At 47.5% G+C, this 23,874-nt stretch overlaps 1 protein-coding gene across 2 annotated transcripts; it reads left to right on the forward strand.

Annotated features, from left to right (window-relative positions):
• Positions 1–407: 407 nt before the first annotated feature.
• Positions 408–19,281, forward strand: LOC129132357 (olfactory receptor 14I1-like). Of its 2 annotated transcripts, XM_077191293.1 has the most exons (5): positions 408–3,876; positions 4,250–4,348; positions 4,443–4,618; positions 5,343–5,446; positions 5,834–12,609. In XM_077191293.1, exons 1-5 carry the CDS (start codon positions 3,840–3,842, stop codon positions 5,985–5,987), a joined length of 570 nt encoding a protein of 189 aa, XP_077047408.1. In that variant the 5' UTR covers positions 408–3,839; the 3' UTR covers positions 5,988–12,609. The 2 variants fall into 2 exon arrangements, with proteins under 2 accessions (XP_077047408.1, XP_077047409.1); XM_077191294.1 differs by lacking the exons at positions 408–3,876; positions 4,250–4,348; positions 5,343–5,446; positions 5,834–12,609 and adding exons at positions 17,694–18,004; positions 18,355–19,281 and having other exon boundaries at positions 4,487–4,618.
• Positions 19,282–23,874: the final 4,593 nt, after the last annotated feature.

Genomic DNA, 23,874 nt, shown 5'->3' on the forward strand with positions numbered 1-23,874 from the left:
AGGGAGAAGAGGGAGCTGGGATCCCCAAACAGAGGGGGAGGGGGTGGGACAGACTGTGGAGAGGTCAGTGGATTAGGGGAAACGATGGAAAAGGAGGTGAAGAGGGAGGGAAAAGGTGAAGCTGGAATGGGAGAAGGGCAGTTCCATGGGTGCCCACCCTTATCGCTCAGCACTTAAGCCCTGGAGTGAATCCCTGGGGCTCAGGGTGGGGGGTGAAGGTGCAGATCTGCACTGAGGGGATTCCTCCCTGCGTCTATTCCCGGTGGGGTTCACCCCCCCCCCCCGCCACCCATCAACCAGTGCTGTGGCGCTGTGGGGCAGAGGGAATGGGAAAAACGGGAGGAAGAGGAGAGAGAGAGAAGCAGGAGGAGCAGGAAGAGGAGGAGCATGAAAAGGTGCAGAAGGAGAAGCGGGAGGGATACTGCTCGCTGTGTCCGCAGCCCCCCCCCGGCCCCAAGAGCATCGCACCCCCTACATCCCTCAGGTGACTGGGGAGTTTGACCCAAATATATTAGGGGGGTCTCTGGCAAGGATTTTTTTGGAAGGGTGTTTGGAGCTTGCAGATTCTGGAATCAAGCCCCAGGTATCTTTGCATTTCCCTGGCAGGTTTTCTTGGGGGGATGGGGGTGTGTTTGAAACTTGCAGAACTCCAGAGATGAGCCTCTAATGCTCCTTGTGGCGACAGTGTAGGGGGGTCCATGTCGCGATCGCCCAGTACTGGCAGGGCAGGACCTCAGTTCTGGGAATCCCCGGGAGAACCAGGGGAGTGTAACATGGGACCCCCGGAGTGGGGAAAGTGGAGGGGGTGATACCGGAGTTGGAGAACCCCCAGCAGCCTGGAGGGGTGGGGGAACAGAGAGATGAGGGAGGGTCAGGACGCCCGACCCTGAAAGGGATAGGAGGGAGAGGGTGGAGCCCCAAATGCCTGGAGTGAGGGGAGCCTGAAGAGGGTGAGCCTGGGACGACCTGGGAGCTGAAGCAGAATCAAGGGAAAAGGAAACCCGGAACCCCTCAGGATCCCTAAGCTGGACTCCAAGGGGGGGGGATCACCAGGATCCATGGGGACCCCAGAACTCCAAAGGAGGGAGACCAGTTAGGGGGAAGTCCTGGAAGGGGTTTTTTGATTGATCCAGGGGAATGTGGAGCAGCACGAAGTGACCATTATCCCCATCTGGTTCTCTTGTGCCACTGGGAGGGAACTGGGGATAAAATGAAGCCTGGGAAGGAGGGAGGGGTGAGGGAAATGAGTTTTACTAGGATGTAGTTTAATTCTCATTCTTTTGTTGTGGTTTGACTGGACATAAATTCAAATAATTTTCCCCAAGCAGGCTCTGTCGTGCCCATACCAGTTCCAGGGGAGCGGCCTCTCTCTGCTCTGATCCGAGCATGAACTGTTCTTTGGGTGTTCTCTGCCCTGTCTGGGGCAGAAAGGCACTGCCCAGAGCAGCCTTGGTGGCATCAGGCACCCAGCCAGACTCAAAACATTACATGTGGCACACTGGGAATGTTAAACATAAAGCTTAAAGCAAACATAAAGGTTAAAGCAAAAAAGAGTTTCTGGAGGGTATTTTCCACCCCTTTGCCTTTCCTGGGAGCCATAGGGCAATATGCTGGGCACCCCTCCAAGCTGCTGGAGCACAGCCAAATGCTCAGACTGTGACTGTGAACTCTTTGCCCTCATTTCCAGTGTGTGATGATACTTAAGCAGCCTCAGGAATCTGTCTCCAGTCTCCATGAACTAATACTTACACAGCCCCAGGGATTTGGTTCAGTCTCCATGAGCTTGGCGGCTGTGAGGGTGGGTTCTGGAAAAGCAACTTCTCTATTGTAAAACTCAGGGCTGGTTGAGCTGGCACTGGCTGGAAAGATGCCAGGGATGGGATGGAGCTCAACACCCAGATCATGGCTTCATCTTTGGGGGATTGAAATAACCAGTTAATGTAATAAATGTAGGAAATTAAAGAGAGAGAAGAATAAAACCCCAAAATCATTACTTTACAGCTGGTTTTTTGAAGCTCTTGCCACCATGGGGGTGGTTTGAGTGTCTGGATGTGGTTTTTAGGTGAGTTCTAGTTTTTGCTGCCTTGTAAACGGTTTTCAGTGATTTTATTGGGTTTTTTTCAACCCCTTCTAGCTCTTGCAACAGTGCTTTTGTGGTGGGTTAGTATTTGGGGGCCCTCAGACCCCTTGATGCAACTTTAGGTGAGCAAAGCCACCCTGAGCAGATACAGGTGTGTTGTCCCTGCACTGCTGCAGGGGAGAGACCCCCCAGCCCCAGCACCACTTCTGCCCTCCCCAGCTCTGCTCCCTCTTGCCCCTTTGCAGGTATGAGGGGGGAGAGGAAAACCCTGCATCATTCTTCTGCTTCCAAGTCCAGAGACAGTTTATTTAAACTCTTGTTCTGGAAGGGAGTTGGAGCCTTTCTGTGGAGCAGAGGCTGTGCCCAGGAGTGGGAAATGACTCTGTATGGGGAAGACTGGTAGGTTCCATTACTCCTAAATCATCCATGGCACTTGTGGCCTGTGGGTGAAAGGGTCAGAGGTGCCCCTGGGAGGGGGTTTGTGAGCTGTTGCCTCCCCACTCTGCAGAATTTCTTGAAGCAGCTGCTTTGATCCAAAACAGGTGTGTGAGTGGGTGGGACTCAAGAAATCTGGGAGAGAAGAAATATGAGGAAAAGCTTGGAGGGAGAGAAATTTCTGTGCCTCCGTCCCCTTTTCCCACCTTTTCCTCCCCCACCAGTTTTTCACCCCAAAATGCCCCAAGCTGCAGCCTGGAGCAGGGGGAATTGAGGGGTTGGAGACAGTAACAAAACACCACAACAATTAAACCAAAATTCAAGCATTTGGAGGGGAAAAAAATCCTTTTGGATGTCTTACCTTTGTAGACACAGGCAGGTGGTTCTCATATGGAAAATATTTACCTAGGGGAAGTATCAGGTGCAGGGGCTGATAATAATTTAATTTACAGTGATGAAAAAAACATCTGCTGGGCATTGATGTGAGTGATTTATATAGTTGTAATAAATATAGAAACACTCTTCAGTTACCAGTGACTTGACAGCAGAATCCACAGGTATTTCCAGTCTGTGTCAGTCAACCCTTGTTCTGTTTCTCTGATTATTTTTTTCCATATAAATATTCAGCAAATTGTTCCTGTGGGACCAGCTTTGCTTTGCTGAGGAGAGCTGTGACTACCTGGGAGGTTGGGAGGATTATCAGCTTTTTGTGTTTCTATTTTAGGATCACAGGAGCATCCTAGTAAAGCCCCAGGAAGGAGCGGGACCTGGTTGGGCCCTGTGAGCTTGGGGTGTTGTCCAAGATCACTTTGTGGCAGGAGGATCTGAGGAACACTCTTGTCCCTGGAGGGTGCCCCTGTCCCCTCTCTGGCCCCGGGGATGGCAGAAGTCCCTTGTGAAGAAGGTACAGAGGCACCATCTCCTGCTCCAGGAGCTTCATGAGCTGCCCTGCACAGGGTGGGGAATCAAGGTTGGCTCAAGTGGGTGAGCACCTTTTGGGGTGCCTGGGTGGCCTGGAATGGGGGCTGGGCTGAAAACCTCTCTGGATTTGTTCAGGCCCTTGATGCAACACCTTTTCAGGACACCCACAGCCAGCAGGAGTTGGCTGAGGTTGAAGCAGAGCTGGAAAAACCAAGCAAGTCCTGGTTCTTTGAAAGCTGAAATTGTGTTTTCCTTCCTGCTGCCAACATAAACCTGTCAAAGGAACAATGGTGCCTCTCTGTCCTAGGAGGAAAATATCCCAAATCAGGCCTTTCCCACTCCCCACTTCTGAGTGTGAGTTAGAATTTGCTTTGTTTGCACAGGTGGAGACTCAGCTGCTGTGATGGAGCTGCTGGAGCAGAGAGCAGAGGGAAGGAGCAGTAAGCCCCAGTTTGGTTATGGGGATGTTGTTTCAAGATATGGCTCAGTGTGTTGGGGCAAGCTAAAATGGTCAAAGGTGTTGTGGGGAGTACGAAATATCAAAGTGTTTGCAAGCTGATGGTCTGGGGGATGGTGCCCATTTCATGGTGGAGGGGGGCACAGAGGTGATGCAGGAGGTTGGGAAGCCTCAAAAATCCTTGGAAGCCGATGATAGCACTGGGATGCCCCCTGGACTGAGCTTGTGCCCTGCTGGGAGCCTCCAGTGTGTTTTGGGGCTGTGTTAGAAGGTGTTGAAGTGATCCATAAGGGAAATGTAAGAGCTGGGAGAATAAGGGGTGCTCTTCATGCCCTTCACACGTGTTTTGTTCCAAGATTTCAGCCACAGATGCACCAATAACAGAAAGGCGATTATTGCGGTCACCGTGCTCACCGTGGTGCTGCCTCTCACAGTCACCATCATCATGCTGGCAGGTAAGTGGCTGAGGGTGCAGAAACCACCCAAAAGTCTCCTTCCTGGAGAAGTCCCCCAGCATGAGTCACTTGGGCATGTTGTGCTTGTTTGCAGCTAAGAAAGACCCACCCTGCCCAGCTACCGCCCTGCCCAGCTGCCTGGAGAGTGGGATTGGCTTCGGGAACAAGTGCTTTTACTTTCTGGAGGAGGAAGTGGACTGGGAAGGGAGTCAGCACTCCTGCCTCTCCCGCCAAGCCCACCTGGCCACCATTGACACCAGGGAGGAGCTGGTAAGAGAAACCCCTGAGGAGGCATTGTGGAACTATTGGAATAAAATCCCAGTATTACCAGGTGGAACATGCCTGGGCTCATCTGACCCTTGCTGCTGGACCAAAGGTGGCAGCTGTGGTATTTCACCTCAGAGACACCTTTGGCTGGCTGGAAGTTGCAGTTAGGCACTCGGAACAAGTCCAGGCATGGTAGAAACTCAGTTTACCTCTGGTGGAAAGGGTTCAGGCAACAGTGAAGAGGAAAAGGAGAAGATTCTGCTGGAGGGTTAAATCCAGAGTTTTATTCCAGGGTCACAGAGCTCTGAATCTTGGTAACAGCTCCCAACAGAATCCCGAGTGCATGGTCTCCGTGTCTTTTAAGCTCGGGGGGAGGGAAGGGACAGGTGAGCCACCAACCAGGTGGGAGGGGTGGGTGGAGTCTCAGGGGACAAATGAGACCTAGACTGGCCAATGACCCGAGGGCTGAGGGGCATCTTTTGAATTTTTGCCCATCACACAATGCCCTTGCTGGAATGTTAAGATTGACTGACAGCACTTAGCAGGAGGGCAAGGGGGAGGGGAAAGGAGAGGGTGGCACACCTGGGGGACTGGGATAGGTGAAACAGGAAATGGCATCACACTGCAACATGGAACAGCCTTTGGAGAGCAGATTTGGAAATTGCAGGAAATTGACTGAAGACAATAGTATGGAGGTACCTGTGATCATTGCTTTCCCCACTTCCAGCATTTCCTCCTGCGCTATGGGAACTTCATGGAATACTGGGTTGGTCTCTGGAGGGAAGGTTCTGGACCTTGGAAATGGCTCAATGGTTCCCTCTTCAATGCCCTGTACGTCCCATCTTCTGGAGAACAAAACTATGGCATGGACTGAGCCGGGGCAGGGGCTGGATGCAGGAAGCACAAGTAGATACAGATCTGTTGAGGTGGGAGCAATCAAACACTACTTTCCCTGGTTGTGCCAAAGCATTCAGACACAACCCATGGATTTTTGGGATGCAGGTGATGATGGGAGCCTGGGGGCATCCCTGGATTAGGGGCATCCCTGGGACCAAGAACATGAAAACCATTGAGGAGTGGAAGGTAGTTTGGGTTCTTCATGGGGGCTTTGCTGGGAAGGTTGGTCCCTGCTCCTGCAGCACTCCTAATCTCTCTGGAAATGGGAATCCCTCCCATCCCAGCTGTCTCCCATGAGCTCTAACTTTGCTGTTGATCCAGGTTTGACATCCAGGGCAATGGCCACTGCGCCTACACGAACTCCCACAGGATCAGCGGCGACAGGTGCTCTGAGACGAAATTCTCCATCTGCAGCCACCTGCAGAGACATCCCAGTGAAGCCCAGAAGGATACAGAAATCCTGAATTCCACCTGAAACCTCCCTCTTAACAGAGATCCACCACCAGCTGGTGTTAACCCCACACAATGTGGTATTGAGTCTCTGTATTTGTTTAAATTTTAGCTGGCAAACAGCTTGCAGGTTGGGATGAGTCTGTTTGCTGAAACTCTGTCAGTTGAGATAAGGGCATTTGCTAAAGTGAAAATCAATGATTGTGCAAAAAAAAAAAATCAATCAAAACCTGCACTCTGGAGCAGGCGATAAAGAGGCAAACTGGGAAGGAGTTGCATGGGAGAAGTCTATGGAGGACTGACCCCATGGAAAGGATCCCACCCTGGAGCAGGGCAAGGACTCCTCTCCCTGTTGGGGAAGCAGCAGTATGAAGTGACCATAACCCTGCCTCCCATTGTCCCTGCACCAGTGGTGGGGAGGAGGGAGGGAGTTGGGGATAAAGTAAAGCCTGGGAAGGAGAGAGAGGTGGAGGAAAGGAGTTTTATTAGGGTTATTTTTGCTTGTCATTTTGCCTTTTCTGGGACCCCAAGGGCAACAGCCTGTGCTCAACAGCCCAAATTGCTGGAGAATAGTGGCCCTCGGCCATGCCATCTCCCCTGTCTGTTCCATGTTCCCTGTCTCTCCTGTGTCCCTCGGCTCTGTGGGGCTGGGGCAGCAGCAAGTTCCAGGGCAGCCCTGGGGTGGAACAACTTTGAGCCCAGCTGAGCCTGTTCACCAAATTCCACCCAGACAGGGTTCAGGTCACTCCCAGAATGGTTCCCAGTCACCCGCAGTATGGTTCTAGTAATTCCCACTATGATCCCAGTCACTCCCAGTATGATACCACTGTGACCCCAGCATGGTCCCAGAGGTTCTCATTCGCTCCTAATATGGTTCCAGTTACCTCCGGTATGATTATTCCCATTGTGGCTGCAGTCCCTCCCAGTATGATTCCAGTATGAACATGGTCACTCTCAGTATGACGCCATTTGTTCCCAGCATGGTCCCAGTTTTGCTCCCAGTAACCCAGTATGCTTCCAGTCAGTCCCAGATTCTCCCAGTATTATTCCAGTAACTCCCTTTAAGGTTGCTTTATGATCTCAGTTATTCCCAGTCTCTCCCAGTATATCCCAGTTACCCTCAGTGTTTCCGTTCACTTCCAGTTGCTCTCAGCAGATTGCAGCATGATTCTAGTTGCTCTTAGCCACTCCCATTCACCTCTAGCATGACTGGTCTTGAGTGTAAAAATATTGCAGTTTGAAACTTAGACCTGAAATATCTCCCACAGACTGTGGGACAGCAGCTTTTCCTAGAGGATGCGCAACATGGCACACATTTCATCAGTGTGACTGTGGGTGCTTCGAGCTTTGTCCTGTGCCACTCTGGGATGTCATGAAACAGGACTTCACCTGCCACCAGCCCTGTCACCCTCTGCCACTGCAGCTCCTTTGACCTTGTGTCCACAAAACCAGATGCAAAGAGTTTCTGCTGCTCCCCTCTTAGCACAAATCCATGGAGAGCTGGGATTTTTCCATACTCTTCTGTCTCCATTATTCCTTATTCCTAAAGAACCAGCCCTCGCTCCTGATGAACACTGCATGTTCCAGGAATGGCCATCAGCTCCCTTTCCTGCCTCGAAATCTTGAAACTGTTTCTAAATGCTGCTCCCTTCAGCTCTTGGATAGCTACTCTGTACGCAGAGCTGAGAAAAAAATCCACTGGTCACCTCTCATCAGGGAAGTGCTGCCGGAGTTAGAGGTGTGTGGGAAACCTCTGTCCCTCCATAGATTTTTCATAGATCTCTACATGGGGTGTGCAGATATGGTTTTTGTATAGAAAGGATGGAGAGTGCAGACACTTTGTGTGACACTTTCCATCTCTGTGTTTGTTCCTTATCCGGGGATACATAGACATCCAAGAGCCCCTTGCACAGACAGACCCATCTGCCCCTGGATAAGGAAGTGCAGCGGGGCTGTGTGGGCAGCGAGTCCCAGATGAGTGAGATCCAGCTCCAGCCCTGCCAGGCCCTGTCAAGGCTCAACGCCGGCTCCTCTGGAATGGGAAAGCCCTTCAGCCTTGTTCTTGTGCAGAGGGGCAGTGCTGGCCTAGCAGCACAGGTTGTTCTCCCCACAAGGTTCGGGAGACAAGAACACAGCCCTTCCAAATGCTGCCTGGAGTCACAGCTCTGGGTGCTCCCCAGAAACCTCAGCTCTGGCAGCTGCTCTGCGACCATCTTCTGCCCCAGGCTGCAGGGGATGCAGCGGGAGCCTGGCTGGGCTCTGCCCTGGGGCCATCCTGCAGGGAGAACTGTGCACAGGCAGGATTTAGTTCCCACAAACAGCCAAGCCAGGAGTGCAGCTCAGCTGCTCCAGCCCACACTGCTGTGCACTGGGCTCTGGAGCTGGAGTTCCCCACGGAGGGGACGGCACTGCTGGGCTACAGGTGACAAATCAGCTTCAGCCTGAATCTCACTGAGGTAGGAGGTTGGGCTGGCAAGAGTGGGGAGGGTAAAGAGCAGTCATGGAGCTCATCCTGCTGGAGGGACAAGGCAAAAAGAGTGGCAACACAGCAGTGAGGGTAGCTGAGGGCTTCAGAGTAGCTTTGAATGACACCGTAGCCTCCCACAGCACCCCTGAGACATTACTGTTGTGCAGCCAGGGACAAGCAGAGTGGAGTAGCCCAAGCCCTTCCTCACCAGCAAATCAAAGGAGCCAGTGCATGTCTTTTGGAGTCCCACTTCTGCTTCCCCATGGGGTTTTGTTTTGGTCAGGCTGTCTGCCCCCCAACCCAGGGCACAGTGGATGCTGTTGGCAGGACCAGGAGCTGACTCCCGTTTTATTACATCCCCCTGAGCCCTGCCAAAAAGCAGCTTGGCAGCCGACTGAAGAATTTGTTGCATCTACCCCAGGAAAGGGGGGAACTTTTGGTGCCTGGCCAGGGTGTGCTCCCAGATCTGGGAGCATCCCTCTGGCTATGGACTCACCTGCAAATTGGGTGTAGAGTGTGTCTTTGAAGAAGGTGCCAGAACTGAAGTCAGTCTTCAGCTTGCCAGTAGTCAGGTTAAGGAAGAGATTGTCATCCTTGAGGTTGTCCTTGGTGTCTCCAGTAGCAGCATCACCTGGTACAGCTTCTCCAGGGGCTCCTTTTCCTTCCCTGGAGGCCAGACCAGGCTGTCAGTGTTCTTCAGAGGGCCCTAGACGTCAATCAGACGAGCAGAAAAGGGATTGGATGGAGCCCAATAGTGGCAGACCAGGTCTCCAGCTCAGCTCCAGCACAAGGACTGCATTTTCCCTTCTAATGGTCCCTGTGCAGAGCTACAGGGAGGACAAAAACAGTCTGGTTTGCTTTGCCACTGATTGCCAAGAGATGTGTGGAGCTGTTACCTGCCAGGCCCTTGGATCACTGTGCACGTGTGTGAAAAACATATTCACTCTGCTGTGGAAATGTAAAAAGTTTAATAAAGGACAATGGGAGACCAGGAGCATAGATCAAAGGTTATTATGGCCGGGTGCATCTTAGACACCCTGTTATCTTTGGGGATACCCCTTAAATACCTTTTCCCTTACACCAGCCTGCTGCATATTCATAGACCCTTACACATAGCAAACTTTCCCCCAAACTAGTATATGTTCCAAGAACTGTTTAGCATGGCCCCTCCTTGGATCTGCCTTTTTAGAGCATGCAAATTCTTGGTTGTGGTTTTAGTCCTTTTTTTTCATCATCTTCAGTTTTGGCCCTGGCCCACATTGTCTTTAGACAGTGAGTGCTGATAGTTGGCAGATCTGTAGCAAGTGTCTTCATCACATGTTCATTGGATGTTATCCTATCCAAGAAGGCAGTTTAACACAAGCACACTTCTATCAGCTATTTCACTACTATGTCTAAGCTTAATTAACAACAGAAATAAAAACTATATCTTTATAACAAAGTTACTTTAACACTACACATATAAAATCTATTTTAATATTTGCAAAAAGCTAATATAATATTTATCTATAGCAATTCCTCCTCTTACTCTTTATACTTGAGCAATATTTCTTGTTCACTTGCTTTCTTTGGACTATGCTGGTAATTAGTCAAAAAAACAGGGGATTAAACAAGGAAGAAATATCAAAACAGTTGTAACACATAAAAGGAAGAAGCCCGATTTCTTCACCAATCTATCTCCCAATACTTTACCCCACCAGCTAGGTTTTAACATTGTTTTCCAATTTCTGGACTGGTACCTGGGTTATTTTTCTGATGTCTTTTGCTTTTTCCAGGACAACATCCCCGTTATCATCTATTTTCAACAATCTGATTGTGGTGGTTTGACAGGAAATGTGTTTTTTGGGATGTTGTGTTTGGGCCAATGGATATTCAGATTTTAATATTGGCATTTAACCTGGCCATTAGAACATGGATCCGCCTCTGAGAACACAGGGTTAAAAGCAGGGCTCTCCCCTGGGAGGGTCCTTTTGGGTTTCCGGCGGGAAAGAGTTCGGGTCTCTGCCCCGGCCCAGCTGCTGGCTGGGCGGGCGGAGGGGAAAAGCCATGTGGCCGGGAGAGGTAGGCCTGACCCCGGGGCTGGAAGAGTGGAAGAGAGAGAAAGAGACACCGGGAGCCATCGGGCAGCCCCCCCGGGAGACAGAGAGAGAGAGAGAGAGAGAGAGCCGGTGCCTGAGACTGTGACCTTGAACCTTGATAAACATGGGCCTGTGCCGGCAGCACGGCTGGGACGGAGAAGAAGGGGGGGTGCAGCCGGCCGCTTGTAGGAGCTTTTAACCCCTTTTTGGACAATGAGAACTTTACAGAACATTGACCTTTCCTAGAAGATAGAGTGGAAGATGAGGAAGGAAATGGGCAAGTGTGAGAGAGGTCTGGGCAAGTGAGAGATGTTGGAAGAATAGAGAAGAATCCTAGTGGGAAGAGATGATGGAGTGGCTTTTGCTGGACTCTTTTTGTACAGCCATGGACAGAACCATGTTCCTTGTGATACAGAGACTGCATTCTAGGGGCAGGCAATGCCTCAGAACCAAGAGGGTTTGGTGTTGGTGCCCCTCAGCCCCAGGGGGTGAAAAAATATGGGGGGGACAGGTGTCCCAAAGGAGAGATTGTGGGGACAGGTGTCCCAAAGGTGAGACTGTGCCTTTTTTGGATCAGGACAAAGCATCCTTAAAAAGACAACCCTAGAAGCAGCTCTGGTCCATGTTCAGTGGTGAGAGCGCTGGACATGAAAAGGAAGAGGTCACGATGGCAGATGTACTCCAGGCAGTGCCACGAGTAACATGGAAACACACGAGGCTTCAGGTGTGTTTCTAGGGGAAGCCCATGGTACAAGAAGGACTCCTCTCCTCTTGATGAACTGAGGATGGATTGTCTGAAGGGTGGTGCTGGACCGAGAGTTGGTGATTTGGGGAATAGATATATTGTATTGGAAATTTGGTGGGGAGGAGGAAATGTATTTGTAAGGTTTTAATTTTTCCTGTGTGTGTTCCTTTTTATCTATAGTTGTAGTGTAGTTAATAAAGTTTTGTTTTCTTCATTTCCTAAGTAGGAGCCTGCTTTGCTTATTCCTGATAACATCTTACAGCAGAAACCAGGGAGAAGGTATCCTCATGGGGGCACTGGCATTGTGCCAGTGTTGAACCATGACACTGATATATTATAAACTTTCCACAAACACCCCCTTCTTTAGCCAATAAACAGTCTAAAGCCAACCTATTCTGATACACTACAGTTTGGCTTTGCTGACTTGATATTGATTCCAATGCCTGAGCAGCTTTGTTTGTTATCATCTCTGTATTTGGTTGTCTTATAATATGATTCAGCATGTATGAAAGGCCAATGCAGAGTTAGATTGCTGTGCTGGTTTTACCTTTTTCTTTACCAATTGTTCTTTTACCAAATCTTGGACTATATCCCTGAGGTCAAATGTGAAACAAATCCATCGCTCTCCTTTTGGACATTAAATTCTCTGTCTATTATCACTTTTTCCTAAGTTTCTTGCAATCCAATATTTTGCCCCCCCCCCCCTTTTTGCCTACAGGTACTTAATTTGGATGGGTTATAACAGTGACTGTTGACATGGATATGTGCAATAAAAAAGGAACTTTGGCTTCTTTCTGTGTAGTGCTTTCAGTAGCATTTGTGACACGATCTTGCCAGTATCCCAAAAGGGAAGAGACAAATGAGTGACAGAAAAAGGAAGAACAGAGGTCTGGTACCACCTTGCCTGCCTATGGGGTTGCTACCAATAGCAGGTGTATATGATTTTCTCAGTGGTGAGTACAGCAGCCAAGCTAGGCTTGCCCTCTATATTCTTGTAACTTCCTTTTTGCTAATTTCCACTCAAATTGTTTTTGACACTCCTTAACTATAGTTTCCCACCTGTCATGGTTTGACACTGGCACAATGCCAGTGCTCCTATGAAAATATATTTTTTTTAATGGCTGCTGTGAGATGTGAGTAGAAATAGAGCAAAGCAGGCTCTAGTTTAGGAATAAAGAAAAAAAAAAACTTTATTAACTTACAGTATGTAGAAAGGAACACACACAGAACTCAGAATTTTAAAACACTTTTAAAAACAGTCCTCCTCCTCTAATTTTTACCATAGCATGAAATAAAACTTTAGATTCTCAATTCGGTTACTAATCCTCAGATAATCACCTTTCAGTTCATCAAGGAGAGAGGAATCTTTATTGTACTATAGGCTTCCCCAGGGAACACAGTTGAAACCTCTTGTGTTTCTGTGTCACACGTGGCACCGCCCGGAGATCATTTGCCTTCGTGACTTCTTCTTTCTATGTCTAGTGCTTTCACTACTGCACATGGACCAGAACTGCTTCTAGGGTTCCCCTTTAAAGGATGTTTTGTTCAGTTTCAAAAAAGCAACAGTCGCTTCAAAAAAGCAACCAGTCTTTTTCAAATTCACCCCCTGGGTCCAAGGGGTTTTGAGAACAGAGATCTTCTTTACTGAAGACAGAGGGCACTACCACACCCTCCTTATCTGTCTTTGTTTATGCATTCTTTTACATAATATTACCATACTCTCTTGGCTCCAAGCCATTGCCTCCCTTTAAATGCAGCCTTTGTGTTACAGGGAAAAAATGGTTCGGTTCTATGGCTGTACAAAAAAAAGAGTCCAGACAAAAGTCAGTCTATTATTTCCTTCCACCTAGAATTCTTTTTAACATTTTTTGACATGTTTTACTTGTACAAACTTTCATCACACTTGCCCATTTCCTTCTATTTAATTTCTGTCTTTCTTCTTATTTAGATCCAAGAAAATCAGTATTTGCAAAGTTTCCATTATCCAAGAAAAGGGTTAAACTCTTGGCCTCTGCCTGCCCAGAACTCTTACTGCAGCTGGGCACCTTCTCACCGCACCCCTCCTTCTCCTTCTCAGCCATGCTGCCAGCACATGATATCAAATTTTAAAGTGGCACAGGCACAAGTACAAGCTTTCTTCCTCTCTCTTTCTCCCCCAGGGGGGCTGCCTGATGCCTTTCAGTGTTACTCCATCCCTCCGTCCTACAGGGGCTCCAGCCTACCTCAGCCCTGTGTTTAACCCCCGTGTTCTCAGAAGCATATCCATGTCTTCAGTAGCTACCCCAAGTGCTAAAATTTAAATTTAAATACTGATTAGTTTGACTACAACTTCCCAAAAACCTCACTTCCTTATCAACCTAAGACACCACCATTCCACAGGTATCTCCCATTCAACAGGTACTAATAATTCCCATCCACAAAGCAAAGTTATTATTTCAGTTGTTTTGAGTTCAGTCTGGAAAGGGGATAGATTTGGTACTCGACACTTCCTGCAATGAGAGGGTCAATTTTGTGAAATACAATACCAATTATTCCCACAATTTAAACATTTACATATAACCCAGCTAGCGTGTCCAGTATTGGGATGAATCAGACAGGTTATGTGGTATGGCACTGATGGAAATTGTAATTCCTCCTTTTCTTTATACAAGTCACAGGCTAAGGCCAGAATATGAGAACTTTCTGACTGAAACAGTCTTGATCCTCCTGTTTGAAGTGGAAGTATTCCTCCCCAGGAAGGGTATTGGGGGCATCTAAGGACTTGTCCAGGCAGCACTTGAAACCACTGATGTAAGCTTTGCCTTATTTCCCAATTAGGTGTGATTCTTTGTGCATTCCTTGGATCATTTGGGTCTTCCCAAACCATTACCCACCCAGTCCCCCTTTGAAAGTCAATTTGGTATCAGTTTAGATGTGATAGTGAATTGATTTTAAAAATTTAAGATTTGAGCTGAGGGTTAGAACAAATACAAATTGAAGTTAGATACACCAACGATAAGTTAATTATTATTAAATGCTTAAGATAAAGCTATTTGTTATATTATCAGCTCAATTGTAAAAGGAAGTGGAGCAAGTGAACCATTATAGGAACATATTGAAACCAGTAGAACAATGCCCAGCACCTGGACTCCATGTCAATCCATCATGAAGCAGGGGGCCTTGGATCGTGCCAGAGGGTCACAGAGACCTGATGAAGACATTCCTCACTTCATCCCTGGGACCACTGACCCAATTTGAGACCACTGACACAATTCAAGAGAAGAACTGTGCACGCATAAAAGGTTAATAACCTCATTTTAATACAGAGTGGGGATGGGAGGTGCTGGGGTTGTGCATATGTATTATTTTGGGAAATAAATAGAAGGCAAAAATCCTTGTGCGATGTGGTCACACATTTTGGGAATGACTCCCCCCTCACCCCCCCATGCCACCCACTGGCATAATAAACATACCACTTTCTAACTTTAACTAGTTAGAGAGAGTCTTTGTCTGTGATTTTCAGTCTTAACAATTCTGCAGTCCATTCCTCAGGTTCTTTCACAAGTTGATTCTGCTGGCATGAATCCACCCTCTTTTCCTGGTTCAGATTGCTGCTTCAATAGTACCTGAAAAGGACTTAATAGCACAAGGACAGTGGCAAAAGGAATACAATACTACCCCAGCATTTCCCAAAACATTCTGGGTTTATAAAAAAGCTTTTTCCCACAGCTGCCTCTTCTTCTTGTATCCAGCTGTGCTAACAGTTTCAGAGGCAAATTCTTCTTTCTGTGAGCTACAGTTAGTTAAACAAGAAAGGCCAGGCCAATTTTGACACAAGATGAATCACATCTATTGCTTTTTACCCCTGAGCAAAGTTTAACTGTTTTAGCATCACAGACCTATTCACCTAACAGTTTCCCAGAACAAAAGTCCCCCTCCTAACAGTGAGGAAGGAAGGAAGGAAGGAAGGAAGGAAGGAAGGAAGGAAGGAAGGAAGGAAGGAAGGAAGGAAGGAAGGAAGGAAGGAAGGAAGGAAGGAAGGAAGGAAGGAAGGAAGGAAGGAAGGAAGGAAGGAAGGAAGGAAGGAAGGAAGGAAGGAAGGAAGGAAGGAAGGAAGGAAGGAAGGAAGGAAGGAAGGAAGGAAGGAAGGAAGGAAGGAAGGAAGGAAGGAAGGAAGGAAGGAAGGAAGGAAGGAAGGAAGGAAGGAAGGAAGGAAGGAAGGAAGGAAAAGAAAGAATCTTGCTTGAACAACTTTGTGAGATTTGGAGAACTAGCAAGAGATTAAGGCTATCTCTGCCCTGGTCTTATCGCTCGTGCTGGACCCTCTCCCTCTTTTCACAGCAGCGCTTTCAACACTGTCCCTTGCCCCTCCAGCAAGTACGGGCCCTGCGCTAACGGGACCAGTGACTCACCAGCCAGCCACCTGGAATCTCCACCACACAAGTTCTCTCTGCCCCAGAATCAACCACAAACGCCAATACTTACTCCTGGGGGCCCGCTTCCCAAGTTATCAAAGGCTCCAGACAGCATTCTTCCCCCAGAAAACAGAGCCCATGATCTTCCCACTCCTTCATAGGGCACACCCCCTGAAGCACCTCCAATTCTCCCTCTAAGTGAGGGTGCTCTCCCCGCTGCAGCAGAAATAGGCATCCCTAGTCCCTTCCCGGGACCCTGACCACACCGGGACTCTGAACCCCTCCCATAGATACAGCAGGAGCTGAAATCACGGAGACAAGAGCGGGGGTCGGCAGTGAGGCTGGAACCAATAAAGGACAGAGTTAGGAGCGGAGCCAGCAGGAAAGCCGCAATCAACAAAGAAACAGAGGTAGGAGCAGGAGCAGGCGGCTCCAGAGTCACGGTGGGGACGGGAGTGGGCAGGGAGGGCTAGAGTTCCTGACACAGTCAGAGAAGCAGATACGAGTAGGGAGACTGGAGCTCCTGGCATGAGCAGAGAAACTGGAGACAGGGAGAGGCAACATTTCCTGAGGGTCCCAGCCCGTTTCTCAGGTTCGCTGTCTCATTTCCCCAGGACCCCGCCCACATGTCCGAGCTCCAAACCATTCCCCTGACACCTCCCACTCTTCACAGCACAGAAATCCTTCCTCTTCATTAGTATAATGCAATCCACCTTCCTCCAGAAAATGAAGTTAAATTTTAAATCAACAATCTATATCACATATACTTTCATTCATTCACGTTCACTCACTTCTGTATCTTTAATATCTCATTCATTCTCACTCACAACTAGACAACAACAAGGTACCTTTTACTTTCAAGTCACTTGTTAATATCCACCCACGGATACTGTAAAGTCTCAAAATGTTATTGGCCAACCCTGGATTTTCTTGGGCATCCCTCAATCCAGGAGTGTTGTCCAACCCCAGATGCTCTTGGACAATCCTCAATCCGGCAACTTTGTAGGGAGTCCACTTTTTCCCTGTGGATTGTGCCAGGAAAACCTTCAGCTCCCTTCTTCCAAGGGGTCTGACTCTGGGACCCCATCCCAGTTACCCTGGGGGGTCTCTTTCACTCCTTTTATCTCTTGCTTTGTCTCCTCGCTGGCTGTCTTTCTCATCAAAGATCAGAAACACAGCCCTCAGAAACCACTCACTCACTTTGCAGGTCTGGAATAACCAGCCCGCCTCTCATTCATACACATTCATTCCCTGTATTTGCCCTGCCCTCCCCAAAAGAATACTTTACCAATCCTCTTTTCTTCTTTGGGTCTTTGTGCGCAAGAATTTATGGGGCCACCGCAGTTCTTAGGGAGCCTTTTTTTCCTTTTCCCTTTGCTTTATCTGTCTCCTTCTGCCCACTGGGTGAATGTCCCTGGCAAAAGGGGGTGCTGAGACCCAGGGATCCCTCTGCTCTGGGCAGGGTCTGGTTTATCCCAGGGTAACCCGGGAGTGTGACTGTGCTCTGATTGCAGCCAAAGGTGCAAAGCCAGGGCAGCTGGGGACAAGCCCATCCAGCCCCTCACCTTCCCTAAGCCACAAGGAATCCTTTGCCTCTCACATCTCAAACTTCTGAATGCAGCAGAAATGCTGGGGATTTCTGACCTCAGAGAACCAGGAATGATGTGTGGGTAGGAAAAAATTCCTAAAACCAACTCCTACCATCTGTTTCCTTTGGAAGTGTGAGTACAGATGCTACCAAGTCTTTCTGCATTAGGTGTGATTCCACTGACAAATCTTGAATATCCAGCTTTGTCCCTCTGCCACATGGCCACAAACCCAGGGCAGCGGGGCAGGGATGGCTCCTCAAGACCCCCCTATGCACAGGCCTGGCTGCTCCTGGCACACTCAGACAGCACATCTGGAGCTCAGGCAGGGACCTGGGTGAAGGTCTTCCAGAGCAGGAACAAGAGTGAGTGAGTCCCAGCAGGACAGTCTGCAGGGAATGGCTCAGGTTTGGCTCAAAGCAGCCTCTCCTGACTTGTCACTGTCCCTTATCCATTAACAGGTCCCAGTGTCCAGATACAGCAAATGTCCAACAGCAGCTCCATCAGGCACTTCCTCCTGCTGGCAGACACATGGCAGCTGCAGCTCCTGCACTTCTGCCTCTTGCTGGGCATCTCCCTGGCTGCCCTCCTGGGCAACGGCCTCATCATCAGCGCCGTAGCCTGCGGCCACCACCTGCACACGCCCATGTTCTTCTTCCTGCTCAGCCTGGCCCTCAGCGACCTGGGCTCCATCTGCACCACTGTCCCCAAAGCCATGGACAATTCCCTCTGGGACACCAGGAACATCTCCTACACAGGATGTGCTACTCAGGTATTCCTCTTTGTCTTTTGCTTTTCAACAGAGCTTGCTCTTCTCTCCATCATGTGCTACATTTCCATCTGCAAACCCCTGCACTACAGGACCTCCTGGGCAGCAGAGCTTATGCCCACATGGCAGCAGCTGCCTGGGCAAGGGGCTTTCTCAACGTTCTCATGCACATAGCCAATACATTCTCCCTGCCCCTGTGCCAGGGCAATGCTCTGGGACAGTTCTTCTGTGAAATCCCCCAGATCCTCAAGCTCTCCTGCTCCAAATCCCACCTCAGGCCACTTAGGGTTCTTGTGTTTTCCATCTATTTCAGATTTGGTTGTTTTCCATTCATTGTTTTCTCCTATGTGCAGATCTTCAGGGCTGTGCTGACGATCCCCTCTGAGCAGGGACCGCACAAAGCCTTTTCCGCCTGCCACCCTCACCTGGCCATGCTCTCCCTGTTTATCAGGACTGCCATATTTGCCTACCTGAAGCCTCCCTCCACCTCCTCCCCATCCCTGGATCTGGCACTGTCAGTTCTGTACTCAGTGTTGCCTCTAATACTGAACCCCCTTATCTACAGCCTGAGGAACCAGGAGCTTCAAGAATGCTCAGAGGAAAGTGATGGCTGGATGCTTTTCAGAAGTTAAAACCTTTCTATTTCCTTCTGCAAAGCATTTACTATGTAACACATTACATCCCAGCCTGCCTTCAAAAGCTTTTAATAATGCTGGGAGTGACAGGGACAGGCTTTTCTACTTTTTCATGTGATCATTTTCACACTGAAAATTTTGTCATCATCCCATCTTGAGTTCACTGTCTACCTCTTTAACTTGACTCACAGACTGTGTAAATTAGGAATCATGCCCTGTGTGTGTTTAAATAAAGTAAATGTTCCTGCAGAGACTTATTTGTCAAAAATCCTCCCTCTGTTACCTCTTCTTCAGCTGCACGGGGCAGTGTCTGCATGCAGAAGTCAAGAGAAAAAGTCTTAACCCAGCAGCACTGCCAGAGAGCAACAGCACTGGTCCTTTGAGAGCTACACTTTTTCCACTTCCGCTCTCTCCTTTATTGTCCTTGTCCAAGGCCTGGGTGCTCTGGCAGCTGTCCTGCTGCGTGTCCATGCTGTGACCACAGGCAGGGACAGGCCATGGGCACTGCTGGGACACAGCTGGGTGTCACAGTTCACCTCTCTGTGACCCCAAGTCCTGTCTAGCCAGGGGGAGCATGGCAAAAATAGAGGGCTGGGAACAATGGAATTGTCCGAAAGATGAAGAACTTCAATGTGGATGCAACAGCCTGGTCAGAGAGAGAAAGCCAGATAAACTTTCCCAGGAATTGTTCTGGAGAGTTTTGAGAAGACTGTGAGAAATAATTAAAACAATCTTGCAGCTGGTGTTTTGAACAGTTGTTTTTTCATAAGATGTTTACCAAAGGGCATCTTCTTAATTAGCCAATGGTGATGGTGTATTGATTAAATGACCAATCAGGTCCACCTGTATTGGAACAGTGTATAAAAAGGAATGGGTTTCTAATAAACTTGGTATTAGCTTGCTGAAGAGAGTTAGAGTTTGTGTTGCCTTCACTTCTGTTCCTGACTCAATTGCTTTAATAGCAAAACAACAAACACAGAAACCGCACAATCTGAGGGGCAAGATCCAAAGACAAGGAGCATGGTGAATGCAACAATATATAGGGGTATTTTGAGGACAGGGGTCCAAAAACAAGCGCGAACTCGGAACACGACCTTATATGTGACAGGTCCTGAACCAACTGTGAGCAAGAACCAGAAACATGACCTATTATAGAATAATTCCATTAACATACCAACTCCCATGTCCACACTTTTCTCGCCATGACCTGACCAAATATCTCCCTTTCAGTATCCTGCTTCCCGTGGTCTCAGGCTGATTTCTCCTGTATATGCCACTAAGGCTAAACCACTGCTTATCCCAGCCAGTTGCTTTCCCACATCTCCCCCTTTCTGTTGAACTACAAAAAATCTTCTGTAAAGATTTCTGAAAAACTCTTAACAGACAACTCATAAAACAGAGTAACAACATAAACAAAACAACAATTACAAAAATCGGTAAACCCGTTTTGACCAGAGAGAGAGCCCAACCAGATAAGTTCCTTTTTCTTAACAGGCCATTGAACCAGTCCTTGTCATCCTCCACTTGCAGTTTTTTGCCTCCCTCTGAATTTGGATGTTCTTGTATATGGACTCACTGTGATATGAAAGATTCATGCAGCACATGCCACAGAAGTCCTTGCAACCACATCCTTGTGCTAACAGCAGGAAGTCAATTGCAGCTTTATTTTGCAGAGTAGCATGCCTGGTACTGTCAGCATCTGTCAGTAGCTCATTCAGTGCTCGACACATGGCATTGGTTTGCCTACTCATACCCTAGATTGTCCAACATTTTTAAAGCTTTTGCCACAGCACCCCCAGGTGCCAATATTGAGGCTGTTATTATTTTTCCTTTACTCCAAAAGTTAATTTCGTCTTTGCAATCTGATTCAAATTGATGGATAAATCTCTTATGCTTAATCTTTCAGTCATGAATTAAGGCAAACTCAGGTGCTAGCACAGTAAGCCTCCCCATGCTACATGGTCTACCCTTAATGTGAGATAGAATGGCGGGCCCTGCTCTGTCTCCAAAAATGAGAAACATCCCAGATGGTAACTGTTCCGAGAAATCACTGGACCATGGATGGGTAGGGTGTAGTTATACCAGGTACTTCCATTTTTATAGACTGAATGATGTGGGGAAACATCCCACCATGTATTTGGTTGTTCTCTTATAGCCTGAGTATCAATGATATTTCGCATTAATTTGGGAGTCTTTTTAATATAATGAAATTTAACACAAAAATCCATTCTAACAGAGCCCAGAATTTCCAGTTCTTGGGGTTCTAGCGCTGTGTGTGGTAGGTTCTTGGCCCAGTAATCCCAGTTATCAACAGGATTGTGAATCCATTCATTGCGGGGACACAATACACGGATGGCATCCTTGGTTAGTGGCCACACTAGTTTGTAACCCAGCTAAGCAGATGAAGAAGGGGTGGCTACTGACTGACACAGGGTTTCCTCTTTAGTGATATTAGCTAACATAACCCAGACATTTTTCTTCGGCTGCGGGACTTCCCAGGTCTTAGCAAGGAGCATGGCATCAACCAGGATGGGTATAGCAAGCAGGAGTCCTTTAGGAGTCAGGTCTGGTGGAACAACCTGTGGATAGGACTTAAAAATTAATAATGCTTAAGGAGTTAAGAAACTGGTGGGAATAATCAGCAATAGGTAGGAGGTGAGGGATGGCTATTCACAAGCTTCAAGATTCCTTCTGTAGATTCTTCCCAGGGCTCCTCCTGTAGAGCTTCTTGGTGTTCTTGTAGAGGCTGCAGGTATGGCTTAATGTTATTTGCTGGAACCCATCAAAGTCCTCTACCTGTAGGGACACAAGCATACTCTTCCCCCCAAGTAATCAGAGGAAAGGGTCCTATAATTTGGCCTGTCTCAAGATCTTTAACACTAAGATTTTTAACACTGGGGGTCTCTCCTTTAATTATGCCTGTGTTGTATTAGAAAAGTGCCTGATAACTTGGGGATTTGGTTTCATAAAAGAATTATTCAAAAAATTAAATGCATATGTGGCCTTAGCAAGCCTTTTCATTGTAGATAGGGTCTGTATTTGCCCTTTCTGTTGTTCTAGCAGGCATTTAAGAGACCCATGTGTTCTTTTAATAATTGATTGGCCTGTGGGACAGTGTGGAATGCCTGTCACATGTTTGATTCCCCAATGATTTAAAAATTGCTATGTTTTCTGGGAGACATAGGCAGGCCCATTATCTGTTTTTATTTCTCGTGGGATGCCCAGAGTTGAAAATGCTTGTAGGAAATGTTTCATAGCATCTTTTGGCACTTCACGTATGCGAGCAGAGGCAAAGATTGCTCCTGGGAAAGTGTCCATTGAAACATGGAACCAAAAGATGCATAATGGGTAACATCACTTTGCCAAATCTGTGAACTGTGAAGCCCTCTAGGATTTACTCCTGCCCTAATAGAAGGCAGAGAATACTTCTGGCAGTTAGGGCATGTAGTGACGATTGGTCTCTGGTGGTATTAAACTGCATGTTAGTGCAGGAGCATTTTGGTGAGAGAATGCATGGCTGAGCCATGACTGTTTGAAGATGTTTGGAAGTGTGGTCTGTATGGTCATCACAAGGGTGTCAGTTTGTCTTTTACCTTCTGCTAGGAATCCTGGCAAAGAAGTATGAGAATGTATATGCATGACACAATAGGGATGCTGTCTCTGAGAAAGAATAAAAATTAAAGTTTTAAGCAAAGAGTATAACTGATGATTAGTAATTGTCCTTAGGAATGAATTTTCAGCTCTCTTAATGATACCTTGTAACATAAGCAGAATCAGTAACCAAATTAAAAGGGCACATAAACTTAGAAAAAGCTCTAACAACTGTAGCTAATTTAACTATTTGGGATGAACCTTCTACTGTTTCGATGTCAGATTCCCAATCATGTGTTACAGGGTTTTGCCAGGTTATAACCGATTTATGGGACCGTCCTGATCCATTGCTAAATATGGTTAGTGCATTAAGGGGTATACTACTTTTTAAAGGTTTAGGAATTAAGTTAAAAGAGGAATGTAACAGCTTATGTTTAGGGTAATGAATTGAAATTCGCCCAGTAAAATTTTTGAGTGCAATTTGCAAACATTCTGATTGCTGCAATAGCCAGTTCAAATATACAGTAGCTGAGGGAAGAATTAATAGAGAAACTTTTCCCTGCAAGGAAAAACATAATGCCAGCTGCGGGTTTATGTACAAAATTACAAACGTGACAGGACTGCTGTGGAACACATCTCGAGCCGTTTATTTTCCAGCATCAGTCTCATTACAAGGTTAGGACAATGGGCAGATGCCAGCAGCTCACGTCCTTGGTAGCAGCCAAAGAACTTAATGTTACAACTTAATTTAAAAGTTTTTTGACCAGTCACACAAAGCAAAAGCATATTGACAGTAGTTCTATCCAACCATTATAAGCACACATATGTTTGGTTAAAACAACAACTTGCTTATTTAGAATACAATACCTCTTGTAAGCCTTAAAAGACAACGCACAGAGCTTCATTATTAAGCATTGAACTTCCTAATATCTTTCAAGATGTACTTTTCTGTAGTTTAGGGAGTTATTCTAGTCAAGTGTTAATACACAGACCATTGTTCTATTTGTCTTTACTTTTTACTTCTCATATAACTTTTCTACTGACAAGTCTTATGGCTACCACTTAGCTCTAATCACAATTCTGCAGTTTCTGAGGCCTGACTTTTGCAGCTTTCCCAAAACCCTCTGATTTTAAGGATTCCCACAGAACTGTCAGTGAAAAGAGCACAGTGTGTTCTTTCTGCTGGTAGTTGGTTGTATAGTGGAGCTTCTTCAGCACATGTCCCTTGTTCCTGCTCCTCTCCTCAATGAGACCAAAGTTTTCACCTTCCAGCCAGTTTGTAATTATCTCCAAAATCCCAGGGCAATTCAGGTTTCCAGTACAGGTGCGCTGTGTGATGAGGGCAATCCATTTACTCCATGTTGCGTCAGTGGTGTGGTGGGTGGTGGGAACCTTTCCTTTAAACATCCACCCCAACACCGGTAGTCGGGGTGCCAGGAGGAGTTGTGCTTCCATGCTGATCACCTCTGAGGCAGCCTGGACTCCTTCATAGGCAGCCAAGATTTCCTTCTCTGTTGGAGTGTAGTTGGCTTTGGAACCTCTGTACTTTTGGCTCCAGAATCCCAGTGGTCGGCCTCAAGTCTCCCCAGGCATTGTCTGCCAAAGGCTCCAGGACAAGCCATGGTTCCCAGCTGCAGAGTAGAGCAC

The sequence above is a fragment of the Agelaius phoeniceus genome, chromosome 28, assembly GCF_051311805.1.
Source record: "Agelaius phoeniceus isolate bAgePho1 chromosome 28, bAgePho1.hap1, whole genome shotgun sequence".
NCBI lineage: Eukaryota > Metazoa > Chordata > Aves > Passeriformes > Icteridae > Agelaius > Agelaius phoeniceus.

What these genes read in the sequence shown, in the direction of transcription:
- LOC129132357 (XM_077191293.1), top strand. Translation starts at nt 3,840, where the DNA reads ATGGAGCTGCTGGAGCAGAGAGCAGAGGGAAGGAGCA. An exon ending in CACCATCATCATGCTGGCAG is followed by an intron (nt 4,349 to 4,442) that starts GTAAGTGGCTGA and finishes GCTTGTTTGCAG; the next exon opens with CTAAGAAAGACCCACCCTGC. An exon ending in TTGACACCAGGGAGGAGCTG is followed by an intron (nt 4,619 to 5,342) that starts GTAAGAGAAACC and finishes CCCCACTTCCAG; the next exon opens with CATTTCCTCCTGCGCTATGG.